The sequence below is a fragment of the Lonchura striata genome, chromosome Z (genome assembly GCF_050655825.1).
Source record: "Lonchura striata isolate lonStrDom1 chromosome Z, ASM5065582v1, whole genome shotgun sequence".
Lineage (NCBI taxonomy): Eukaryota > Metazoa > Chordata > Aves > Passeriformes > Estrildidae > Lonchura > Lonchura striata.
In genome coordinates, this window is record NC_140740.1 from 18,854,414 (window position 1) to 18,875,422 (window position 21,009).

At 40.7% G+C, this 21,009-nt stretch overlaps 1 protein-coding gene across 20 annotated transcripts in view; it reads left to right on the forward strand.

Annotated features, from left to right (window-relative positions):
- Positions 1–18,080, forward strand: part of ARB2A (ARB2 cotranscriptional regulator A) — a 262,861-nt gene extending 244,781 nt beyond the window's left edge. For 18 of the 20 annotated variants that reach the window (XM_085568073.1, XM_031507503.3, XM_031507504.3 and 15 more), the window contains one exon: positions 15,974–18,080. In XM_085568073.1, coding sequence (XP_085424199.1) covers positions 15,974–16,116 — 143 coding nt within the window. In that variant the 3' untranslated portion in view covers positions 16,117–18,080. The remainder of the gene's footprint in view (positions 1–15,973) is intronic. The other 2 variants (XR_014951703.1, XM_077790119.2) reach the window with 1 other exon arrangement.
- The last annotated feature ends 2,929 nt before the right edge of the window (positions 18,081–21,009 follow it).

The following is a 21,009-nucleotide window of genomic DNA, read 5'->3' on the forward strand; positions in this document are numbered from 1 at the left end:
GGCACTTTTGTCTTTGCCTGGAGAGACTTAGGCCCCCATAAGGCAGCTCTTACCTAGTCTGGAGAGTCATGAGAGTCATGTGCCACTGTGCCTCTCCTCCCCTCCATGTCTGCTCACCTGTCCCTGCTGTGTCCAGACTGTGCTGTCCCTCCAGTCTGTCTCCTAACCTCTCTTTGCAGCCAGTTCCCTGCTTTTCAAAATCTTTCCCTGTCCTGGAGGGGTGTTCACTTTTCTTGGTGTTCCTATGCCACTCTCTTTGATCTTTTTACACAGTCAACCTCATGCCTTGATCACTCATTCATCTACTACCCATGAACTAGTTCTCCTCTCTATTTACATTAGGCTGCTTTTTTTCCATTCTCCCCTTGTTCTGCCTGCGTTTGGAGCCCAGGATGGAGTGCTGTCTGCACCTAGTTCCTGTGCCTGATGCCACATTAGACTGCAACATCTGGGAGCAGCAGTGGCAAAAAAAAAAAGTCTCCCTTAACCCTGTCGACTCTGGGCTAACAGCATCTTTAGAGGAATCTTTGGCCACTTAGACTTGCAGATTCTGGGGACTCTGTGCTGAGCATATGCAAATTAGTTTTTACAAAGTCTTGTGACTAGGCAAAAAGCTGTCTGTTTTTTCATGGGAGTTACAAAAGGACACCAGTGACCTTACCTTCCAAATTTCAAACTGTGAAGAATACAGAGGAGCTACTCAGCAAAATTCTTTTAAGACCTTTTTTTTTTTTTTTTTTTTTTGTTTCATTTTTTATTCCTCCCAGCAGGGCCAAAATATGTTTTCCTTCAGTCTTATCCTGAAGTGACTAAATCCTCTCACTTGAAATGTAAAAAAATAATAATAATAATAATCAGCCTAAGGCAGAGACAGAACCTGGGAATTTTCATCCCAAATACTTAGCTTGGCAAAACTTATAAACAACTGAAAACAAGCTCTTCAAGCTCTTTTAAAGGGAACTGTTGAGATCCCAAACTACAGAGGACTTGCTTGCGTTATACACAAAAGTCCAATAGGAATTCCTCTGTGATCCATTTGGGATATGAAACTCAATTTTAAAGAATCTGCTTTTCATTTTTCAGAAACCCCCCTTAAGTAATGGATGTCATAAGGAAACATTTGATTTCAGTACTTCTCAGGCCATACCAAAGCTGTTGCAACTAGTTGATTTGTTAAGTATGTAACAGATTTATTTTATCAGTTTTCTTGTGGGATTTTGTGGAGTTTTTACTGAATCTCTTTTGTTGTGAAACATAATTTAAGTACTTGCATGCATTTTAGAAGTACAGCCCAGTCAGCATTGTACAAGTTAAACAGTAGGATTCCTTCATTGCGCATCCTTAGTATCTCCTGGGCAGAAAATATGAAAATGATACATGAGGTTATTCTTAATTTAGACCAGTAGCAAACTTGTTTCCTACCAGCATCCTTGCTCCTAGGCTTGCAGGGCAAATCCTACTGCTTCCACCTGTTGCTATGGTAGTAGATGGGATGTGCCGTTTCTACCACAAGTGGATTTACATGCCCCATTTATCTTCCTGTGAAAGAGCAGGAGCACCTTCTCAGTGTGCAGCATGGGGCAGGGTGTCCTTCACGCCAAGGCTCTGTGAAGGTTTCTGCAGCTGCAGAAAGTATGACCTTGGTGAGCAGGCTTCACTGCTCCTCTTGCACCTGCAGAGGAGCTGCTGTTGCAGTTCAGTTTTGCTGAAGACATTTTAGCATGGAATCAGGTTTGCCTTGGGGTGTGAGTTCTTTGCAATAAAAAGCAGTAAATCTTCTTGACCATACCCATTGCTCTCAGACCTTTCCTACCCATTCTCCCACTGCAGATGCTGAGATGCACAGACCTCGGCCTGGTATGAAGTTTCCTGAGCTGCTTGGCTGCTGCTTTTCCCCAGCTTCATAAAGGAGAGCAAACCCTACATTTACAGTGTCTTGTCCCCTCAGCCATCCTTCCTCAGAGGGAGTCTTGTAGGCTTTCAGTTTGTGTCTGAATGCAGGTCTGGAAGAGCAATTCTGAAACCCATGAGAATGTGGAGTATTTGCACTGTAAAACTTCATTTGGTTCCTGTGGAAAGTAACAATAATGGCTGGAGAGACATTGATGTGAAATGTTTGTCATTCCGGACCTGTAAAACATGATAAAACACATAGGAATTTTGTTGACTTCAAGGTCTTTGTTTTTTAGTCACTCATAGACTCTTCACAACAGAGTAAAAAAAAAAAAGTTTTCTTAGTTTAATATTGTGGTTGTAGTGTTTCCTTTATCCTCAGACTAACAGGAAATGTTCCAGCCACAGTACAAGTTTTCCTCAAGTATTCACATATCAGCTCCTCTCCTAACTCCCATGTACAAGATATAGTTTTTATGTTATCTTATTGCAGGATTTTATGAGCAGTACCTGTCAAACTTTAGGTATCTGTTCATATTGATATTGGTGTTATTTAGACGAATTTCAGCTTCTGCCTCAATCCTTGTTTTTACAATTAAGTTTTCTCTCTAATGTGTCAACACTTTGCTTTAAAATTGCTTGACAAAGTTCAACCTATGGTGGTTTAGACTAATTAAACCAAAATGGAGCAGTAAGTATTCAGACATATGCTCAGCCATCGACAAAAGAACTCTCAAATGTATTGAAGTGATTTCCTTCATGCTTTTTTTAATGTAGTATTTGTAGTTCAGCTGTGGGAATAACTAATAATTTTAATGCAAGATTACTAACTCCAGTTCAGTGATTCTGCAGAGAGAAACTACCTTGACAACTTCTTTTTATTTTGTTCTAATTTTATGAAAAAATCAAAAACTAAGGTTCTTGATGTAAGAAAAAGGAAATAATTTGAACCACTGAATTTTGAAACTCATTTAAATATTTAATCTCTCTTGCACTTCCAAATATACTTTTGTGTCATTTAACTGTTTCTAGTCCCAGTTCCCAACCTTCTTTCTAGATAGAAGAAAGGAGTTTTCTTTAGAACTACGAAATGTTTGGCAAAAAAACTCTACCATGACACAAGGGATTTTTCTTGATTTTTCCAGTCTGCAGCACTGGTTTTGCTGGAAAACTACACATGGAAAGATCAGTTACTAAATCAGGATTGAAGTGAAAATTGCATTTGCAAATACAAGGCAAATGCATTGATTTCTGTCTTTTGATGGGGGTTTGGGGGTTTATTTTTCCTCTGGCTGGTGGGAAAATCATAAATTGTTTCTTCAACATTGAAGTGACTGTGTCAGCTTGAAGATACAGCTTTGGAGTTACCTGTTGTAATCTTTTTTTAAAGGGTAGTAGTGAAGTTCCTGTTTTGAAATAAATATGGTCTCCCAAATGAAGCTTATTTAGTTAGTGCAGCATTTAAATGGAATGGTTAGAAACCTTACCATTCAGTAATTGGATGTTTAAAACTGGATTAGCATAAAAACTCTGGTTTTTGAGTTGTTTTGTGTCCTGATGTGTTTTCCTTGTGGCTGTAAAGCAGAACGTGATTTGCAGTTTCTCCAGGACAAAAAAACCCTATCTGTTCTAATTGCACTGACTGCTGGGTCTCACTGAGCTTTCTCTAGCCAGATGTCAGCAATGGGGTCCCACCAGTCACACAGGCAAACCCAAAATAAATATCTGCAGCTCTAAGGGATTTATTTGGTTGGAGTGTTTTTTTTTTCCTTACTGTGAACTTAGTATTTCCCTTCACATTCATCCCAGACTTTTGAGTTCTCCCTCCTAGTGTTGGCAGACCCACCTCCAACACTGATACTCATGTCTGACTCCCATAGACAGGGATGTCAGGAGAGCTGTTGGCAGAGGTCAGCACATGCCAGCACACAACATGCCTTCTCGTCTTATCTGCCTTTGGCTTCGCTCTGCCTGCACCTCACTTCACTGCCTCACCCACCTGATGCCTGTCTTGAATTCTGTGCCGCGTGACTGGCTTGCCGGCCTTGCATCCTGAGCATCACCCATGACTGATTTTGGGTGGTGCTGTTCAGAAGAGTTAGGAAGCAAGGCACATGTACTGTGCATTTCCAGTCAGAGCTTCCGTCTGCTGTAATATGGAGGGGGGTTAAGCAAGGAGTGAAATGTGGCTTTATGATCATTAATATCAAACAGTCCCTCTAGTGACATCTCTGAGGTTAAGTCACAGGAAGTGTAGTATTATTAAATGTAGCTAAATTCAGTGTAATTCACATCTGCAGAGCCTTTTTTGAATTAATGTTTAGTCTTAAATTGCCAGTTTCCATGCTATAGGGCCTTCATAGTATCCCACATTAAGTCTTGATATGTTATGAATTAGAGGGCAGAAGCCTAAAATCCAGGTAACATGCCAAAATCCCTCAAGATTCTTTGTAGTTCTGAGGCAAATATGCAATTAATTTCGTTTGCAACACTAAGCAGGGGTGGTACCCCTACAAAAAATTATTTCCTCCTTTATTTGCTCTCACAGCATAGGTGTGGAAATGGGGCCACTAGAGATCTCTTTTGCAAAACCATGTTTATGAGCCGTGTTGTTTGCCCAGTGCAGCTGATCCTTGCCACACACTTCACCTCATCAGGCTGTACTAGGTGCAGACCCTTATTGATTACCATGACTTGTCAGAGAGAAAAATCTTTGCACTTCAAATTTGGTATAAATTATAAATAGCATCTCCAAAGGCTGTGAGTCACACAAGTAGAACTCTTCTAAGACAGCCATATGTAAAACTGTTGTAGAGGTTATTAATTTTATGATTGCAGCACAGATGTATTTGACCCACAACAATGATCATAATCCATAAAACCCCACCATCTGTGTTCAGTCACCTGCCTTCTTCAAGAATGTTTATTAACAACACCCAGCAAATGTTATGCTAATAAAGGAAAGTTAACCCTTACTATAATGGTGTAAATTCACCGGAGAAACAGCACTACCTTCTCACCATTTTTCTCACTAGTACAGCTATGCAGACACCTGGAAGTAGATCATGTAAGTCCTAGATGCACAGGATGGGGGATGTAATATGTGTACATATATAGACAGCAGTCGGTGTAATGCGAACAAGAAAAATTTATATGGTATGGGTTAATCATAAATTACTTACTGCAAATGCACAAGGGTTATTCACACCTCAAATCTGCAAAGTTTTATTTATTTTTTCCAGAAATTTATTTATACTTATCATAACTACAATTTTATCAAACTTAAAATAATTTTTTATTTACTCCCAAAACATGATTTTTTAACTACACTTGTTACTTCTTGTTTGTGTTCTGGTGGCCCAGCTTCATCTCCCATGGCATTTTACAAGCTCAGATATCTTTCCCTTCCATTAAATCATTAAGAAAATGCCCTGGATTTCCCATGAAACTGTCATTCTCACCTAGGAGATAAATACCTCATTTCTCTGATACTGCAGAATAGGGCAACAGCATTTTCACAGATTTCACAGATCCTCTTTTTCTGCCCTCACCACTATATCTGGGTAGTAGGAGCATCCTGTATTCAGCTTTTTTAAATACTTGCCAAATACTTCTCTGACTTGCCAGTCAGACCTGAGACTTGGTTTTGCTGTTAAGACACAGGAAAACATGGAGAGGAATGATGTGTTTGATGCCAGCAGCTGGAAGACAAAGGTGTTTGTGAAAAGAAATTGGATGGGTGCACTAGCAATGAGGTAGAGGAGGTCTTCCTGAAACACCTGAAGCAAAGTCAGAAAAAGGCAGAAATTAGTTGGCCACAAGAACAGGACAGCTGGAATCAGTGTGTGGATGAGATGGAAAAAGATCAAGGCCAGGCACTGAGCATGAGTTTAAGGAGAGCTGCCAGGTGAGCAAGATATAGAAGAATTCAGAATTTGATTTCCTGAAGAAACTGGTGTTCTGGAGAAACAGGTGTCCCAGGTGGATGAAAAACAGGCAATGACTAGGAAGAGATCCATTTGAAATGAAGGCTTAGGAAGGAGATTAGAAGGCATTCCTGCCCCTGTGGCTTGGACACCTACTTAGCATTATGGGGCAGAGGGAGAGGGAGACATGGAAACACTCTATCTGCCTGAGACCCTTGGGAGTATTTTCACTGCCAAGCCTGATGTGTTTCTGAGCATGCCCAGAAGTTACATCATTATAAGGTGCAAACTTTAAGGTCAGGAGTTGAGGTGTTTGTGGAGCTTAGACTCCTCAGGGTGTGATGAGCAACTGAATTGGGATTTTCAGGATCGCATGGATTTAGGTTCTTCAGTTTCACCTCTCTCAATGTAAGGAGGTGAATCCTTTGTGGTAGGTGATGGCTCCTGAAGTTGGTGTTCAGCAAAAACAGGAAAACAGGTCAACAGCCCCATTTTAGCCCAACATTTGCTAACTCCATTTCCACCATCCTGCAGGAGCAGCCATTAGAAGGGGAGGACCAGGTACAGATGAAATTAGGTTTCCCACGGGACCAAATTGGCACTGTAGCAGTGGCATTTGAATTCTTGAGATTTTTTTCATCTTACCTGTCACAGGACAGGTAAGATGAAAAGACAAATCAAGGGGAAGTACCTTTTCTGTGACTGCTTCCAGACTAGGGAGAAGATGAATGGTGCCAATGGCACATTGGAGGAGTTTAATTTTGTTGAGTTAGGTTAGGTTGGGTTAGGTTGGGTTGGGTTGGAGCCAGAGTCAGTAGTCCCAAGATGAAACAGATGGCTTAGTGAATACCACTGTACCTATGAAAGTACTCTGGACTTGGGTTGACTGTAGTCTTTTGTCTACACAGATACAACAGGACAGTATAATCCAAGTGAAAAAATCAGGAGCAAAAAATGCTTTTGAACTATTTCCTATGTAGAAGATTATAAATATTTTCCACTGTGGGAAAGGAAAGTTAGTGTATTCGTTAAAGGCTTGCAAGGTATGAATTCAGATTTTCACTAAAATCATAAAAACACGCTGGGTGTTTGATGTATTTCATGCCCCATGCATGTTCATATTGCAGATTTTTCCTTAGACACAGACTCATTCCTGTCCCTCAAAAGACCTATGTCAGCATCCACACCAATCTTCAAGCTCTGCTTCTGGTGTGAAAGAACAGAAAATCATATTCTGCTGCTTTATTTTAAAGTTGCTTTAGTGTAATTTGTTCTTATGTTCAAAACTTCACAAATTGGCAAGTAGTAGTGTGTGCTTATCATGCTAGTGATTAAGAACCTTTTTACATCTTTAGTGGATGGGGTGTCTCTACTGTCATGTAACATGTTTTAAAGTTCTGCTGCCTTTCCTAGCTGCTCTTTGGTGCTGGCATTGCCATTTCCATGTTGCATTGACTCCTGTGTTTTTGGAAAGTGCAAAAACCATGTTGGTTTATGCGTATGCTGGTAGTACATCCAGATGTTTGATGGCATAATTACTATTTAGAAACAATCATAAAATATCATTACAAACAGGAGCTATTTTCTATGTAGCTGGTTGTTTCCCTTGTCCTGTTTCCCCAGTTCTGGTATCACTGATGAATTTTTTTAATTAGTAAAGTTCTCACAAGATAGCAAGAGTGTGTACTCTTCAGGTCTCTGTCTCATAAGCAGTAAAAAGCTGTGGGATTTTTGAATAAACTCAGATTTAAAAATCAGCCCTTGAGTATTTCAGATTAAAGTAACTTGCAGGAATTACTGTGGAATGTTTTAAATTAGTTGAAATATATTTTATAAAACCTATATGCTTGTTGACATCAGCAGCATTGCTGCATGAACAGAGTTCCTTCTGTGAGCTCAGCAGAGCTCAGGTCCATTCCTCATATTGGCTGAGCCACTTGATTTGCAAAAGCACAGTAATGATGACTTCTCCCTTACAAAACTCTGTTAGATGTGTCTTTGCAAAGCAATGAGGAGAAGGGGGTATAACTGACGGCTTGCATTATGCTGCAGCATATTAAGATCTGTCAGGTAAATTAGTATTTTTCAGGTTTATAACCTGTGGAAGCTATGAGGCTTGGAACAGTTGGTTTTCAGTGGTCTCATCCAAGAAGTCTTGTGGTTGTAATTTTTCTCATGAAGTGTTGAGTTCTGAGCAGGCCAAAACTTACTTTATTTAAAAGCCAATTTGCCTTTCTCCTAGTGGAGAAAAAGATGGTTTTCAAATGCTATCTACTTTATTTGTGCTCCTGCTTGCAATTTTATATCGATTTTTTTTTTCTTAATTCAAGATCAAAAAAATTCTTGAGTATTTAAAAAAATGTCTTACTAGTGTGTATTATTCAAATGCTTCAGAGCTGCTGTGAAATACCTTGCTAATACAATCAATTTTAGATGTTGCTTAAATAAAGCCAGTGAAGAGACAGGGCTGGATAGAAAGAAACTCAGGCAGTTACTTTGTCCATATTGGTTACTTAATTTGTCCATATTGCCCAGGGTTAGATCAGCTATACCCATAATATTCCTAAGACATGGTTGTCTGACCTTTTCTTAATTTCCATTGGTGAGGTCCTGCACCTTCCATTGGTATGTTCTTAGCCCAAAAATGTCTTCATAAGTTGTAACCTGAGTATCCCACCTCACATTCGTTAGGTAAGGAATTTTTATACTTGTCTTTCCATACAGTAAGGGTGAAGTTACAGGTATGAATAGATAGATGGAGCGATAGATAGATGATAGACAGAAAGTGTTGTTGATACACATACTATATAGATGGAGATAGATATATAAAGATTGCATAGAGATAGGGATAAAGATAGCAGTAGAAGGGTGAACACATTTATCAATATAAAAATAACTTAAAACCCTACTTACTTCTTTCTGCATGGTACACCATTTTAACATGAGTTTTAAAATCTATGGTTGCATAATATTGCATACATCTTTAACGGATCTCTTCTTCAAGGAAATGACTTGCTTTCCTGCAGAAATTTGTTGCATTGGAAATTGCTGCCTCTGAGAATGTTGTTCAGACACCATCTTTACCTTTTTTAATATATACTCAAAAGAAAATTGCTTGACTCTTGTGGACCAGAAAATTACATAACTTTTGGTAACCTGTGCTTGGGAGAGAAAGACTTCACAAGTTTCTCTTATTTGGCCAGTTCACATGTAGAGGAACAAATGACCTGTACTCATGGGACTGCCCTTAATATTAAAGGAAGATTAGTGGAAAACAATGATGGTCATGTTAGACTTCTATCTCTTTCCTGCTTTGCAGACCTTGCTTGCAATGAGCTTTTATGTGAATCTTTGCATCTTGTTGCTCAGAGGGCAAGAGGAATTTACTAATTTTTTTTTTTTTACTTTTCTTAACCACTTTCTTGGGAAGTTGGTGTGTTGTAAATAAGGAGTGGAAGAAAAACCAATTGCAAGTATGGGAGTCCAGAGATTATCTTTTTTCTTGGTAGGATGCTTGTTACTCTGTTTGCATCATCCTGCTAAAGATTATTGCAAACAATATGTGTCCAACAAAAGTAAGAACTGCTTTGTGTCACAGTAGATAATAAATAGTATGTGTAGTTTCTTTAGCATGTATGTTTCCAGCATTGCCATGATTATTCTTATATTGAGTCTTAACCAGTCCTTATTGTGTGTCTAAGCCCACTTAATAAGCTGTATTTCATATCTTCAAGTTGTTCTGTTTCTTCCCTCTTGGCTTCTCCAAAGAATTCATTTTTGTTTCAGATTATTATCATGTCCATGACTACACAGACTTCTTAGCCAAACTAAACACATCAAAGTTTGGGGATTGGTTTGAGGTTGGGGTTTTTTTATGTCCCCTCAGAAATTACTGCTTTCACTTCATTAATTGTTGTTTAACTTACATCTTAATTTTTAACCTTTCTTTACCATTGTGACATCTAGAAGTGCTTACGCAAAAACTCCTATGGTCATTGAATCTCAATGTTCTTGAGCTAATGGACTCATTCACAACTTTTCCTGAAGCTCTCATTTTCCTAGTCAGAACTATTGAGTGATTTTAGGCAAGATGTAATTTTTTTAATCTCCTTTTTCAGTAGCTCTACTGGGGATACTCTTGACAGCTTCTTCTGTTTTAGAGTTTGAGACCTGGATGTTTACATCAGTAGAACCAAAATAGTCAAAAAGACACAATAATTTCTTCCCATGCAGATCAACAGGATAAAGGAATTTTAAGAGAAAACTTGTAAATTAAAAGTAGTTAATGTCATACTTGATAATATCTGATGTACTTGAGAGCAAAAAAAATTGAAATTCCTGTTCAGAAATAGCTTTCTGATAAAGAAGCAATTTGTTAGCACAGAAAGATGGATGCAGAACAGGCAGGTAGCATCTCTTATTCACACCTAAGTGCATATTTAGACAGTATTGTTATATTCCTACAGTGTTACAGAATTGCAGAACTGAATACCTAAGAATTAAAGAAGTTCTTCAATGTGTGTGTGGATAATGTGACAAAGAAAGAAAGAAATTTCCATTGATTTATAACGTTTAGGAGAAAAAATCCTTTCTGAAAGGTCTGTCACACTTGTCTACGCCATCAGATGGAGTTGGCTTATCTGTTAATTTATGTGTAAAGGAGAAGTTAATTGCATTACTTTTCATGTTTAATAATGTTTAAAGTGTTCTTGTTCCTGGAAATGCCCACAAAAGTCTATATTTTAACCTCTGAGCCATTTGAATCAAGTTCTGATAAGACTGATTGCCTTTTAGATAGATAGCTTGAATCATAAATGTAAAAGCAACCTCTGCCACTGTCTGCAGACCAGATGGCTAAGCTATTCGCATTGGCATTTTGCAGCATGACAGAGCTGCAGTGTAGATCATGATCACAGGGAGCAAACTCTGCTGAGCAAGACCTTGTTGAAGAGCAGGAGAATTCTCCATCCCAATGGGGACTAAACCCCAAGGCGTGAAACACCCTTAATTCATTTTGAAGCCCGCACTATTTAGAGATGAGCTGTCACTTAGAGAAGCAGACCTCAGGTCAGCCCTGTGGCTAGTATCTTTGGAAAAGCTTTTCAACCTGGAAACTTTTCTCTGCAGAAATATTTCAGCACTAAGGCATGTATGAAGATCTCTCACAGCTTCTGTGCAGCAGGAAACCTTTGTCCCACACATCTTGTAAACGCTGCGGGGGGCCACTATTGTGCCATGCATCTTCAGAGCACCGCGGGAGGAGCCTTTTGTCTGACACAGTGGGCAGGCACTGTAGGAGGGCACCTTTGTCCTGCACAGCCAGTAACCGCTCTGCAAGAGTGAATTATGGTGATTGCAGAGTTCTTCTCTCTCCAGACACTCTGCTTTCAGTTGGAGGAATTTGTCAGCCTTGCTAGGTAAAGATCTGCTTTTTCTGAGTGGAAGTGAAAAGGGAAGACAGTGAAAGTGCCTTTGCGTGCATGTGTGCAAATGGCCATCAGGATCATTCATACAGTCATATTGTATGACCATCCCTACAAGCACCATTCCCAGTTTCAGTCTTTGCTTTTCCTCTTCCCTAGTTTTCCTACCCATTTAGGCTGCTCTTTTAATTATTATTTCTTTGTTCCTTATGTTTTTACTATCTCCTATTCACTATGCTACTCCTGTATTCAGTATCTATAGTCTCAGTATTCTTTCAGATGACTAATAACCACATTTAAAAGACTTGAGCCCAAATACCAATCCTTCTGGAGCTTCACAGGTATTCTTTCAACCCCATATTATTACTTATTATTTGTCATCTCAAATGCTTTAGCCACTTCTCCAAAAGTGTGCCAGCACCCATTTTCTAGAGTCTGAGACAATGTACAATGGGAGAGGCATAACTCGGCATCTTTGAGATGGAATGGGATAGGATGGGATGGGATGAAACGAGTCTGGACTCTGTAGAGATGAGATGTGTACTGCAGCTGCTGCTGGTGTTCATGCTGCTGGCAGCTAGAGCCAGCACAGGCCTGGCAGCACTCATTTGGGAGCTGCATTACTGCAGTTCTCAAGTGTTTGGGGACCCCTTGACTGGCATAAAGCAACTGATTTGCAAGTGAGAGGCAGGAGTGACCATAGCCCATTAGAGCACTGAGGGTCATAATCCATTTTAAGTGATTACATTGGTTCCCACTGCCTCAAGGTTGCCACACTGACCTATGTTGAAAACACAGCAGTGGATAAGTCTCTCACCTGCTGATTTTTGTTATTCAATGAAGTTTGGGTTTTATCTGTTCTTGTCAAATTTGAGTGTCTTGTGTCTGCTGTTATTCTAGAGGTACTTGTAGTTTTTTATAATGTTGATCTCTTTCTTTACTAGTATTCAGGCATGAATTTTATGTGTGGTAGTTAGTTTCAGTTAATCCTCTTTTTCTCAATTTAGAATTTTTTTTTCTTCTCATTCCCACCCTAGTCCTCTGGTGCCTACCTGATTGTACATGAATACTCAGAAATAATTGCCAGTAGTCCAGCAAGTTCATTAACTGATTCCCTGAAGACCCACATATGCATGTCATCCAGACCGATGATTTGGATATTAAATTTTTAAAAGTATTCCCTCACCTGATTTTTTGTATCTACAACAGTATTGGCAAGTCTTCATTATTTCTAATTATTTATCTCTTTGTGGCACTTGGTAAATTGATTCTGGAACTTGTTCACTGTTTTGCTGTCATTACTCATTTCACCTCACACATTATTGGTTCCACCATATCTTTGGAGCTCCTTTCCAATGATATTATGTACATGTTAAAATATATATTCATTTCTCTCTATATCTCTCCATGATGGCAAATGGGGGGCTAGTTTGCTTTTCAACATTTCTATCATTTATCTCTGTGGGGCTGGGACTAGGAGGGATTTATACTTTTTTTATATTTAGCCTTTGTATATTTTAGAGTATTTTAGCTGTTCCCACACTTAACAGGGTTTTTGTATCTTTTCCATGCAGCATGCTCCCAAGATTCTTCAAGAATTAATATCTGAAATCACTACACATTGTGTAACTGCCCATCAATTAATACAATGTATTGAATCGTGGTTTATCATCATGACTTTTGAAATTAGTGAGTACTAAGAATATATATCTTGGAGGACCTTGGCTTCAGAACAACTGGTTCTTATTGTCTGTCTCTTAAAAATTATTCTTTCTATCAAAAAATAGATGTCTGTTCATGCATTTAATTTAGGTCTCTGTACTACTAAATACACAATTGAGATTGCAGTCATCAATGATATTTTTCCTCTGGCAAAATTCTTACAGCCAAAATCTGTTGTCACCCTTATAATTCCAGTTGTTTCAGTTGAATTTTCCAAGCCTTTGGTATATAAATGATAAATGCACAGTGTGTGCAGTGTTAAATTTTTAGGGCTTTCCCTTTAGTAGCAGTTGAATGTGAATATGTAAGGGCAAAATTTGACCTTTAAAAATGACTGTAAAGGGCCATGGCAGAAACTTAGCAAGCTTTTCGTATTGCAATATTAATCAAGCAAAGAATCATCATAATCCTGGAAACTAAATATCCATTGTAGTGATTTTATCACTAGGGAAATTGTTCATCTGCCAGTAAGATTGCTACTAGGAAAAGGAAAATAGGGAGTGTTAAAATTGCTTTAGACTGCTGAATCATTGAATCCCTCTAGACTCAAAGCTTGAATTGTTTTTTGAGAAGAGTGGGTTGAGAGGAGTTGCCGCAGGAAAGCTGTAGGTTAATCAGTTTCAGTAACACTAGTGAATGTGAACATGATCTCACTTGGGGACATGAGGAAAGTGCATGGGAGAAGGCAGGATGAGGAAAGACACAGGGACACTTCAAAAACTTACTCTTCTTTTGTTTTGTCATTTGTTTTTTTTTTGTTTTGTTTTGGGGTTTTTTTGTTTGTTTTGTTTCTGGATTACCCTTTTACAGAGGAGGAAGGTTGTTGATGAAAAAGGAAGAAAGGGGGAAAAACCCCATAGTATTCACAGCCTATATTTTCATCCTAATCCAGTGGATATTAATGAGGACTATTATAATCAAGACAGAGAATGCAGACAGGCAGAAGTGAGAAAGATATGTTTGTGTGGGAGATGTCAGTGTAGGAACAAGAAAGTCACATGGAAAGATGTTTTGCCTTCAGGGCTCAAAGAGGTGTTCACCATATGCTGTCACACAGGCATGCAGGAAGGAGGTGAAAACCCTGTTGCAGGCATGTCCTTACAGTATGTTAGGACAGCCTGTCCTTCCATAAAATCAGCTTTGGTAGTTGACTTTTGTGTGCTTGGTAGCAGTGGGCAGTTATAGTATACCGAGCCTAGCAATAACCTCAGGGACGTGTCTGTTAGGCTGCAGATTTTGCTAGAAGGGAAGCTTTGTCCTTCTGCTGTGTTGGGCCACTTCTGTGTTTACCAGGTGGGGAACAAGTCTTGATAAGTATTGCTGTGAGGTGTCTTACAGGGGATGGGATAGGTGGTCTGTATTGAAAGCCACCTGCAGGATAGGGTCATAGAAACTTTTATGTTGGACGGGACCCTTGAGATCATAGAGTCCAATGCAACCCAGCACTGCCAAGTCCAACACTTGATAGGATGGACTGCGTCTCAGCAAAGATAATTTCTACAATGATGGGTGAATTTGAAGGTGGAAAGCATTTGTATAAAAGGAGCATGTGGGAAATTTCTGGAAGATGTCATGAATTGTCTCTGTACAGTGACTATGGAGAGGGAGAGGAAAATCTGTGTGTGCACATGATGTGGGTGCTCTTAGTACAAAAACATCTCTTTGTGTGAGAAGTAGTGTCTTTCCAGAGAGGGTTTTTTGGAGGATTGTTTTGCTTGTGTGATAGCTGCCTTTGAGGGAGCAGGGACATGCAATGTGGCAGGTAGTGCCTCCATCAAAGACTTTCTGAAAGGGATGGTGTGTGTGACCCACCAAGGATGCTTCATGGATGGATGCCTAGAGAGTCCTGACAGTGATGAGAAGCTGGTTTTGCAGCAAATGCCATGCCAGAGCAGCCATCCCATATCCCCAGTTACTGATGGCCACCCTATGTCCTGCAGGGACCATCATCCACCCTGGATTGCATCCCTCTCCACCTGCCAGGCTGAGGCCACTGTGTCCCTCATTGTTGTCACCCTCAGATTGTGATACTGTCACGGAACTGTTGCTAGGCAACAAATGTGGTTGCTGGGTCTCAACGAATAGCTGAAGGGGAAAGTGAAGTGTTGCACCATTGTAGAGTAACCATAGCAATGACCTACTATCACTGACTAAAGAATTATCATTAGCAATGTTAAAGTATCAAACAGAGGCCCAGGATCCAAAGACTATCAGGCAGCATCTCTGCATAATTGGGTTATCCAGGAAGGTCCCAACTCTTTCACACCCCTTGGCTCCTTATCTCCATTGTCTTGGTTTTGTTTTGGGGGTTGGTGGTGGGGGGAAGGAGGAGGGAGTGTGGTTGTTTAAATAAAGCAAATGTGTTTGGGAAGGCACTTGCAAAACAACAGAAGCATAAGCCAAAATAAAATACAGAGGTAAATCAGTGTGTACAGGGAAGATATAAACAGGAGTGGTTGACTTTACTGTCTCTCTATCATCTGTGGGAGCAGGTGCACAAAGGATGCCTTCATGATGCATGAGATGTGGTTCAGATCAAGTGTTCTCTTTCACTTGAAAACAGATATGCCAGGCTGAAAGCCATATAAAATGAAAAATAAAGAATACAAAGTAGGTCTGAAAAGCAAACACTTACTTTTTGCCAAGGTAGGCCAGATAGGTGAGGTGCTTCAATGAAGCTTTTTATTAGCAGTGTGGTTTGGAACCTTATTTTCCCAGATACGAGACATATTGAGGATCTCTGATTATGACGTGGGTGGCTGTGCATGTGCATATGTGTATGTTTGTGCATGTGTCTGTCTGCATGTGTGTGCAGTTGTTCTTGTCAGCTGCCCAGAGCTCAGCAGCAGGACAGCTCTGACCCTTCCCAGGCTCCCTCCAGACCAGCTGCAGCAGCTGGGTGTTTTCTGTGAGTTTTGAATTTTTGCATTTTACGAAGCATTTATCCTGTGAGCACCAAGCAAGTCACAGAACAACCCCTAGTCAAACTGTCACCTTTGTGTTTTGCAGGTACAGAACGCCATGAATTAACTTCTTGGAAGAGTTTTCCATCTGTTTTCAAGTTCTTCAGTGAGGCTGTAAAGGCGAAGAACAGCTTGGTGAAACCAACCCCAACACGGCGCTCCAACAGGATAAAATATGAAGAATTCTAAAAAGGGTGGAGGAAAAAAACCCACCACCACCAATGTAGTTGCTGCTTGTTTTCTGCAAGGAGTCTCCCAGCCCCTCATTAGATTGTTTTCTTCCTAGAGCACAGGGTCGTGATGTATACATCTAAATAGCGTTTTGCATTATTTCTAGATGAGTGCAACTGTCAAAGCAATATGGGTTCACTGGTTGTGCTTCCTGTGGGCTGTAACTTGGATTTTGTGCTGCCCATCAGTGTGCAGATTAAGGCTGACAGTGGTACTGCACACTGCAGCATGGTGCAACTCTAATTGCCCTGACATAGCCCTGCACCAAGCTGATGCCAAAATTTAAACGGCTTCATTGCAGTCTTATTGCCTGCAGGATATTTTGCAGCTTCCTTCTATTTTGAGACAGAACAAAATATGAATTACCCTTTTTTAAAAGACGGGCCTAACTCAAACGTATTAACCAGCCTATGATTTTACACCTAGAAGCCTTCTCTTTTTCTAGCACCAAGTGGAATTGACTTCTAACTCTCTCATTTTTCTGCTGGCAAGAGTGTCCAAGAAGTTTGGCCCAGAATTCTAGAAAGGCTCTATTGTTGAAGATATTTTCTCTTGCTAAATCAATGAGATTATGTGTAGATCTTCTCTTCCTTTGGAAAGCTCTACTTTAAAAAATGCCTATACATTAACAGGCTGGATCACACTGTGAAATATGACAGCAAAAAAAAAAAAAAAAAAAAAGACAAACTGCATATTTTTTGTTAATTTTTGAACACAAAAATGCTTCCATTTTCATATGCTGGGTTTGTAATGACTTGCCATCCCATGGTTATTCAATTTTCCCTAAACTCACAGTTCCCTACCCACTTTCCCAGTCTCTCTGACAAAGGCTGGCCAGCAGGGCACTCTGTATGGGGATTTCACACCATGCATAGGGAGTATGTGGCTGTAGCCATAACTGTTTTGTTAGGCATGTTTTCTCCACTAAAACTAAGGGAAAAGATGTGCTTGATAGCATGCACAGTGAGCAAGCACTCTAATTTTTGGTGTTTATAATACTAAATTAAAGTTGTCTTTTCTTTAATGGCCATGCCCACCTCACCACTAATGCTGTTAGTGGCAAGGAGGGGCCACTCAGACATGAATTTTGGACCCAATCCTGCCCTCTCCTCTTGCAATGTGTCCAATCCTACAGCTGGGGCCAGAAGTGGTGGTGGGGACCATTAAAATGAGACAATGCCAAAAACAGGGGCACCATCCTATGCCACGGACCAAAAGCAGAAGTCCTCATAGTGAGGTGTAAAGGGAAAAACAGCTGGGTTTGGGCCTAAATCCTCTATATGGGTGCTCACAGCACCCACAGAGTGCTTATATCCCTACCTGCTCATACTGGCAGCCAGACTTCACTTCCCCAACTGCTGCTTCCTGTCATTTCATTGCATTTGAGCTCTGCCCCTGGGGAAGGGTGCTTAGAGCAAACTCCTGGGGGGGCCACGCCTATGTGGAGGAAAGCGCAATATCTATGCCTGGCAGATTTTCTTCCTGGAGGGGAACCTGTGAAGAATCCATGTCCACCCCGGCCCCCTGGGCCCTGTGTGTTCAGGGCTAAGGCACGAGTTTACATGGTGTGGTTTGGTGTCCATGCTTCATCCTGCAGCCAGGGAAGGTGCAGAGACCAGGGAAGTTTGCACATGCACACACCAGACCTGCCATTCTGCATCTTTGTGGAGGTGAAATGGACTCTCTAGGGTGCGCAAATATTGGAAGAGCAGATCTATTTTTTAAATTGATGATGAGAAACAACCTACAAACATTTTTACTGTTAACACTGTTTTCTACAAAATTTTTCTTTACTGTGCCCTGGGCCCAGCTCACATAATCGCTCCTGTGGGGGGCTCTAGAGCAGTGGGGATCCTCACCACTGGTACTGCTCTGCTTGCAATGAACAAAAAATAAATATGTTCTCTTCTCTCTTTCTTGCACACTTTGTCCTTGCATTGAGCTCCACAGGAGCCATTGTCTCTGGTGGGTAGGGTTGGGGTTGTATGGGCAGCAGCTCCACCAGCCTCAGAATACATGCAAGGGCAGCAAGTGTGTTTGCAAACAGGACTCCATACAGTTGCAGGGTTGGGGCTGGAAGGTGTTAGGGGTGTGAGGATCATCTGTTCCATGGAGTAGGCTGCATGTCCAGCCCTGTGGCTCAGGCCACATGAGCATGGGCTTCTCTCTGCACACCCCACATCATCCTTGGAAGCCGTGTAGGCACCATCCTCTCCCCTTTAGCTCTTCAGAAACATGAAACTGTAAAATTACACCAAGAAAGGAGTTTTTTTGGAGAGGGCCTTTTGCAGGGGGCATAGGCTACAGATGGAGGAGGCAATATGTCCAGCCTCAGCTGCAGAGGGTACAGGGTCTGCAGAAAGAGATGGAGGTGTGGGAGCATCCCACCATGTGCCACTACATTAGTGTCACCATGGGAGGGTGACAGTGCAGCACACTAAGGAGGGATGAGTGTTGTTTTAGCCTATTCCTTTGGACTGATGTTTTTAAAGATACACACCACTAGCCTCTCAGGCCATAACGTCTTTAGGACACAGAGGTCTAGTGTCAGCCTTCTCCTGATATCTGACATGGTGCAACAGCCTCTGCCCTAGGTAGCCTTGGATCTACAAGTACAAAAGTGACCAGAGAAAGAAAAAAAAAAAAAAAAATCACAACAAACCCCCAAACCAAAAACAACAACAGAAAACCAACAAAACTGACCCTACAACAGGATCTAGGAAAACCCCAGCTCCGTGCTACCCAAAAGGTTCGCACACCATCGTGCGAGTCAAAATGCTGCCATTAAAGCCATGGACCAATAAAAGCAGTGCTTCATTGTCAAGAGCAGAGAGCAAGAAAGAAGTGTTCCTAGCAAGAAACAGCCAGCAGAGCCCCAAACAAAGTAGGGCTGTGTGGAAAAATAAAAAAGGAGGGGTTGAGGGTAAGCAAAGACATCCCTCATCTTCACTGTGCACTGGTTACAGTAACAGTTCTCACAGTGTGATTCTCCCAGGCTCAGAAGAAGCTGCTGCTTCTCGTGGAAATGTGCATTTTTCCTCTGTCTCTGAGAAACATCACTTATTGTGGATAGTGGAGTATTTTTCCCCTCCAGAAATTTCATTCAGAAGTACAAATGAAAAGTGTCACATCTAAAACCGCATGGAGCTACATATTGCACCATTCTCAAGTCAACCAAACCAAAAATAACCTGCCAAGAATGTGTACATCCATCGTACACCAGGGTAGAGCTGTCTTACAGAGTGGAAGGATGCATGTGTGTGTGTGTGTGACTGCATGCATTCATGGATATCTCGATCTCACAGGGATGTGTGTGTGTGTGTGCATGTGTGTGTGCGTCTGCATTATGTTGATGTACTCGACAAAGTGTGAAAAATGTACTTCTAGAAAAACTTGAAAGGAGATGTCATTTATCATTGTATCATCATAATACCACAAATTTCACTTTTCTGTTCCATTTTGGATTGCATGTGTTAGAGAGTACTTCACTAGATCAGTGACAGCGCTTTATTTGCATAATTATATGCTCTGGTCTGAAGAGAAAACTAACCCCCAAATTTCATGGGTCACCAAACTGCAACAATCAATGTTTTATCACATATGCTAAGCAAAACCGAAGGAGCTATATGAAGTTTCTTGTGGATTTTTTGCTCCTCAGAAAATTAAAGATGTGCCTCCTGAATAGATGCAAAATCTTTCCAAGCTCTTTGTAGCTGAATTCCATTTGAAGAGAAAACTAGAGATTAGCTCATAGATCTGGATTTCAAACCCCACTAGCATTCTTACTTCAAAGTGGATTCAGACAAGCAGCTTTACTGCATCTCTAAATTTTGCCATCCTAAGTAATGTCATTTAAATTGTGGCAATCAAAAAATTAAACTAAAAGAAAATAAGTTAGTCAAATGTAAAAAATAGAATCACCCCCTCTCTTATCAAGCCCATAATGACCAATGGGTTTTATTCCATTTATTCTGTGGAGTTTCATTGTTTCAGCTGGGTGCTATCCATGTATGAAGATATGGATATTTGGTATATGTAGAAAACCCTTTCCTGTGCTGCAGAATTTGTTCTGGTTTATCAGCTGCATAATAACCACACGCTCCAGTTAGGACATACATACTCCAAGTTTTCTTCTCAATCAAAATGCCTTATTATGAGGAGGAAAGAACCTGGGGATGGGAACTGACTGGCAGTGAAGATCCCCCATGTCCTCCTCTTTCATTCACACTAGTACTGCTGAAAAAGTTTAGCTCTTTTTTAAAATGAATTTAATACAAAATAATAAATAAAGTGCAATATAATGCAGTATAATAATTCACACAAAGTACAGGAGGACCTCTTAGAAGTGTTGATGAGCAGCACCTATCCCAGGGGACATGCCACCCACACTTCACTGCAAACAACCCAAAAAAAACCCCAAAATCTTCTCTGGGCTTCAAGATATAACTTTACTGGTAGAAGTTCTCATGGGTTGCTACCTTGCAGTTGGGTCCCTCTAAGCTTTTGGGAAGAATAAACTTTTATAAAGGGGCCTATTTCAAGTAACAAGATCTTTGGTGATCTGACCCCACGGAGAGCAGTGCCTGGGAAGGAAGGAGTGCGCGTTGTGTAGGTTAAGAACCTGGAGAGGGGCACTTCTGCTATCATATCAGAAACCTCTCCCCAAGAGCAAGCTTCAGAGTTCTCTGCCTCCCTACACCCACACTGTGCGGGAGAATAATCTTCCCACACTATCTGTACATTTTTTTTTTTTTCCTGACTTTAGCATCAACTCCAGAAGCCTTCTAGGGGGAAATGGGTTCCCAGCAAAGACTGGCACCTGAGAGGTTCAACTTCTCACATTTGACTCCT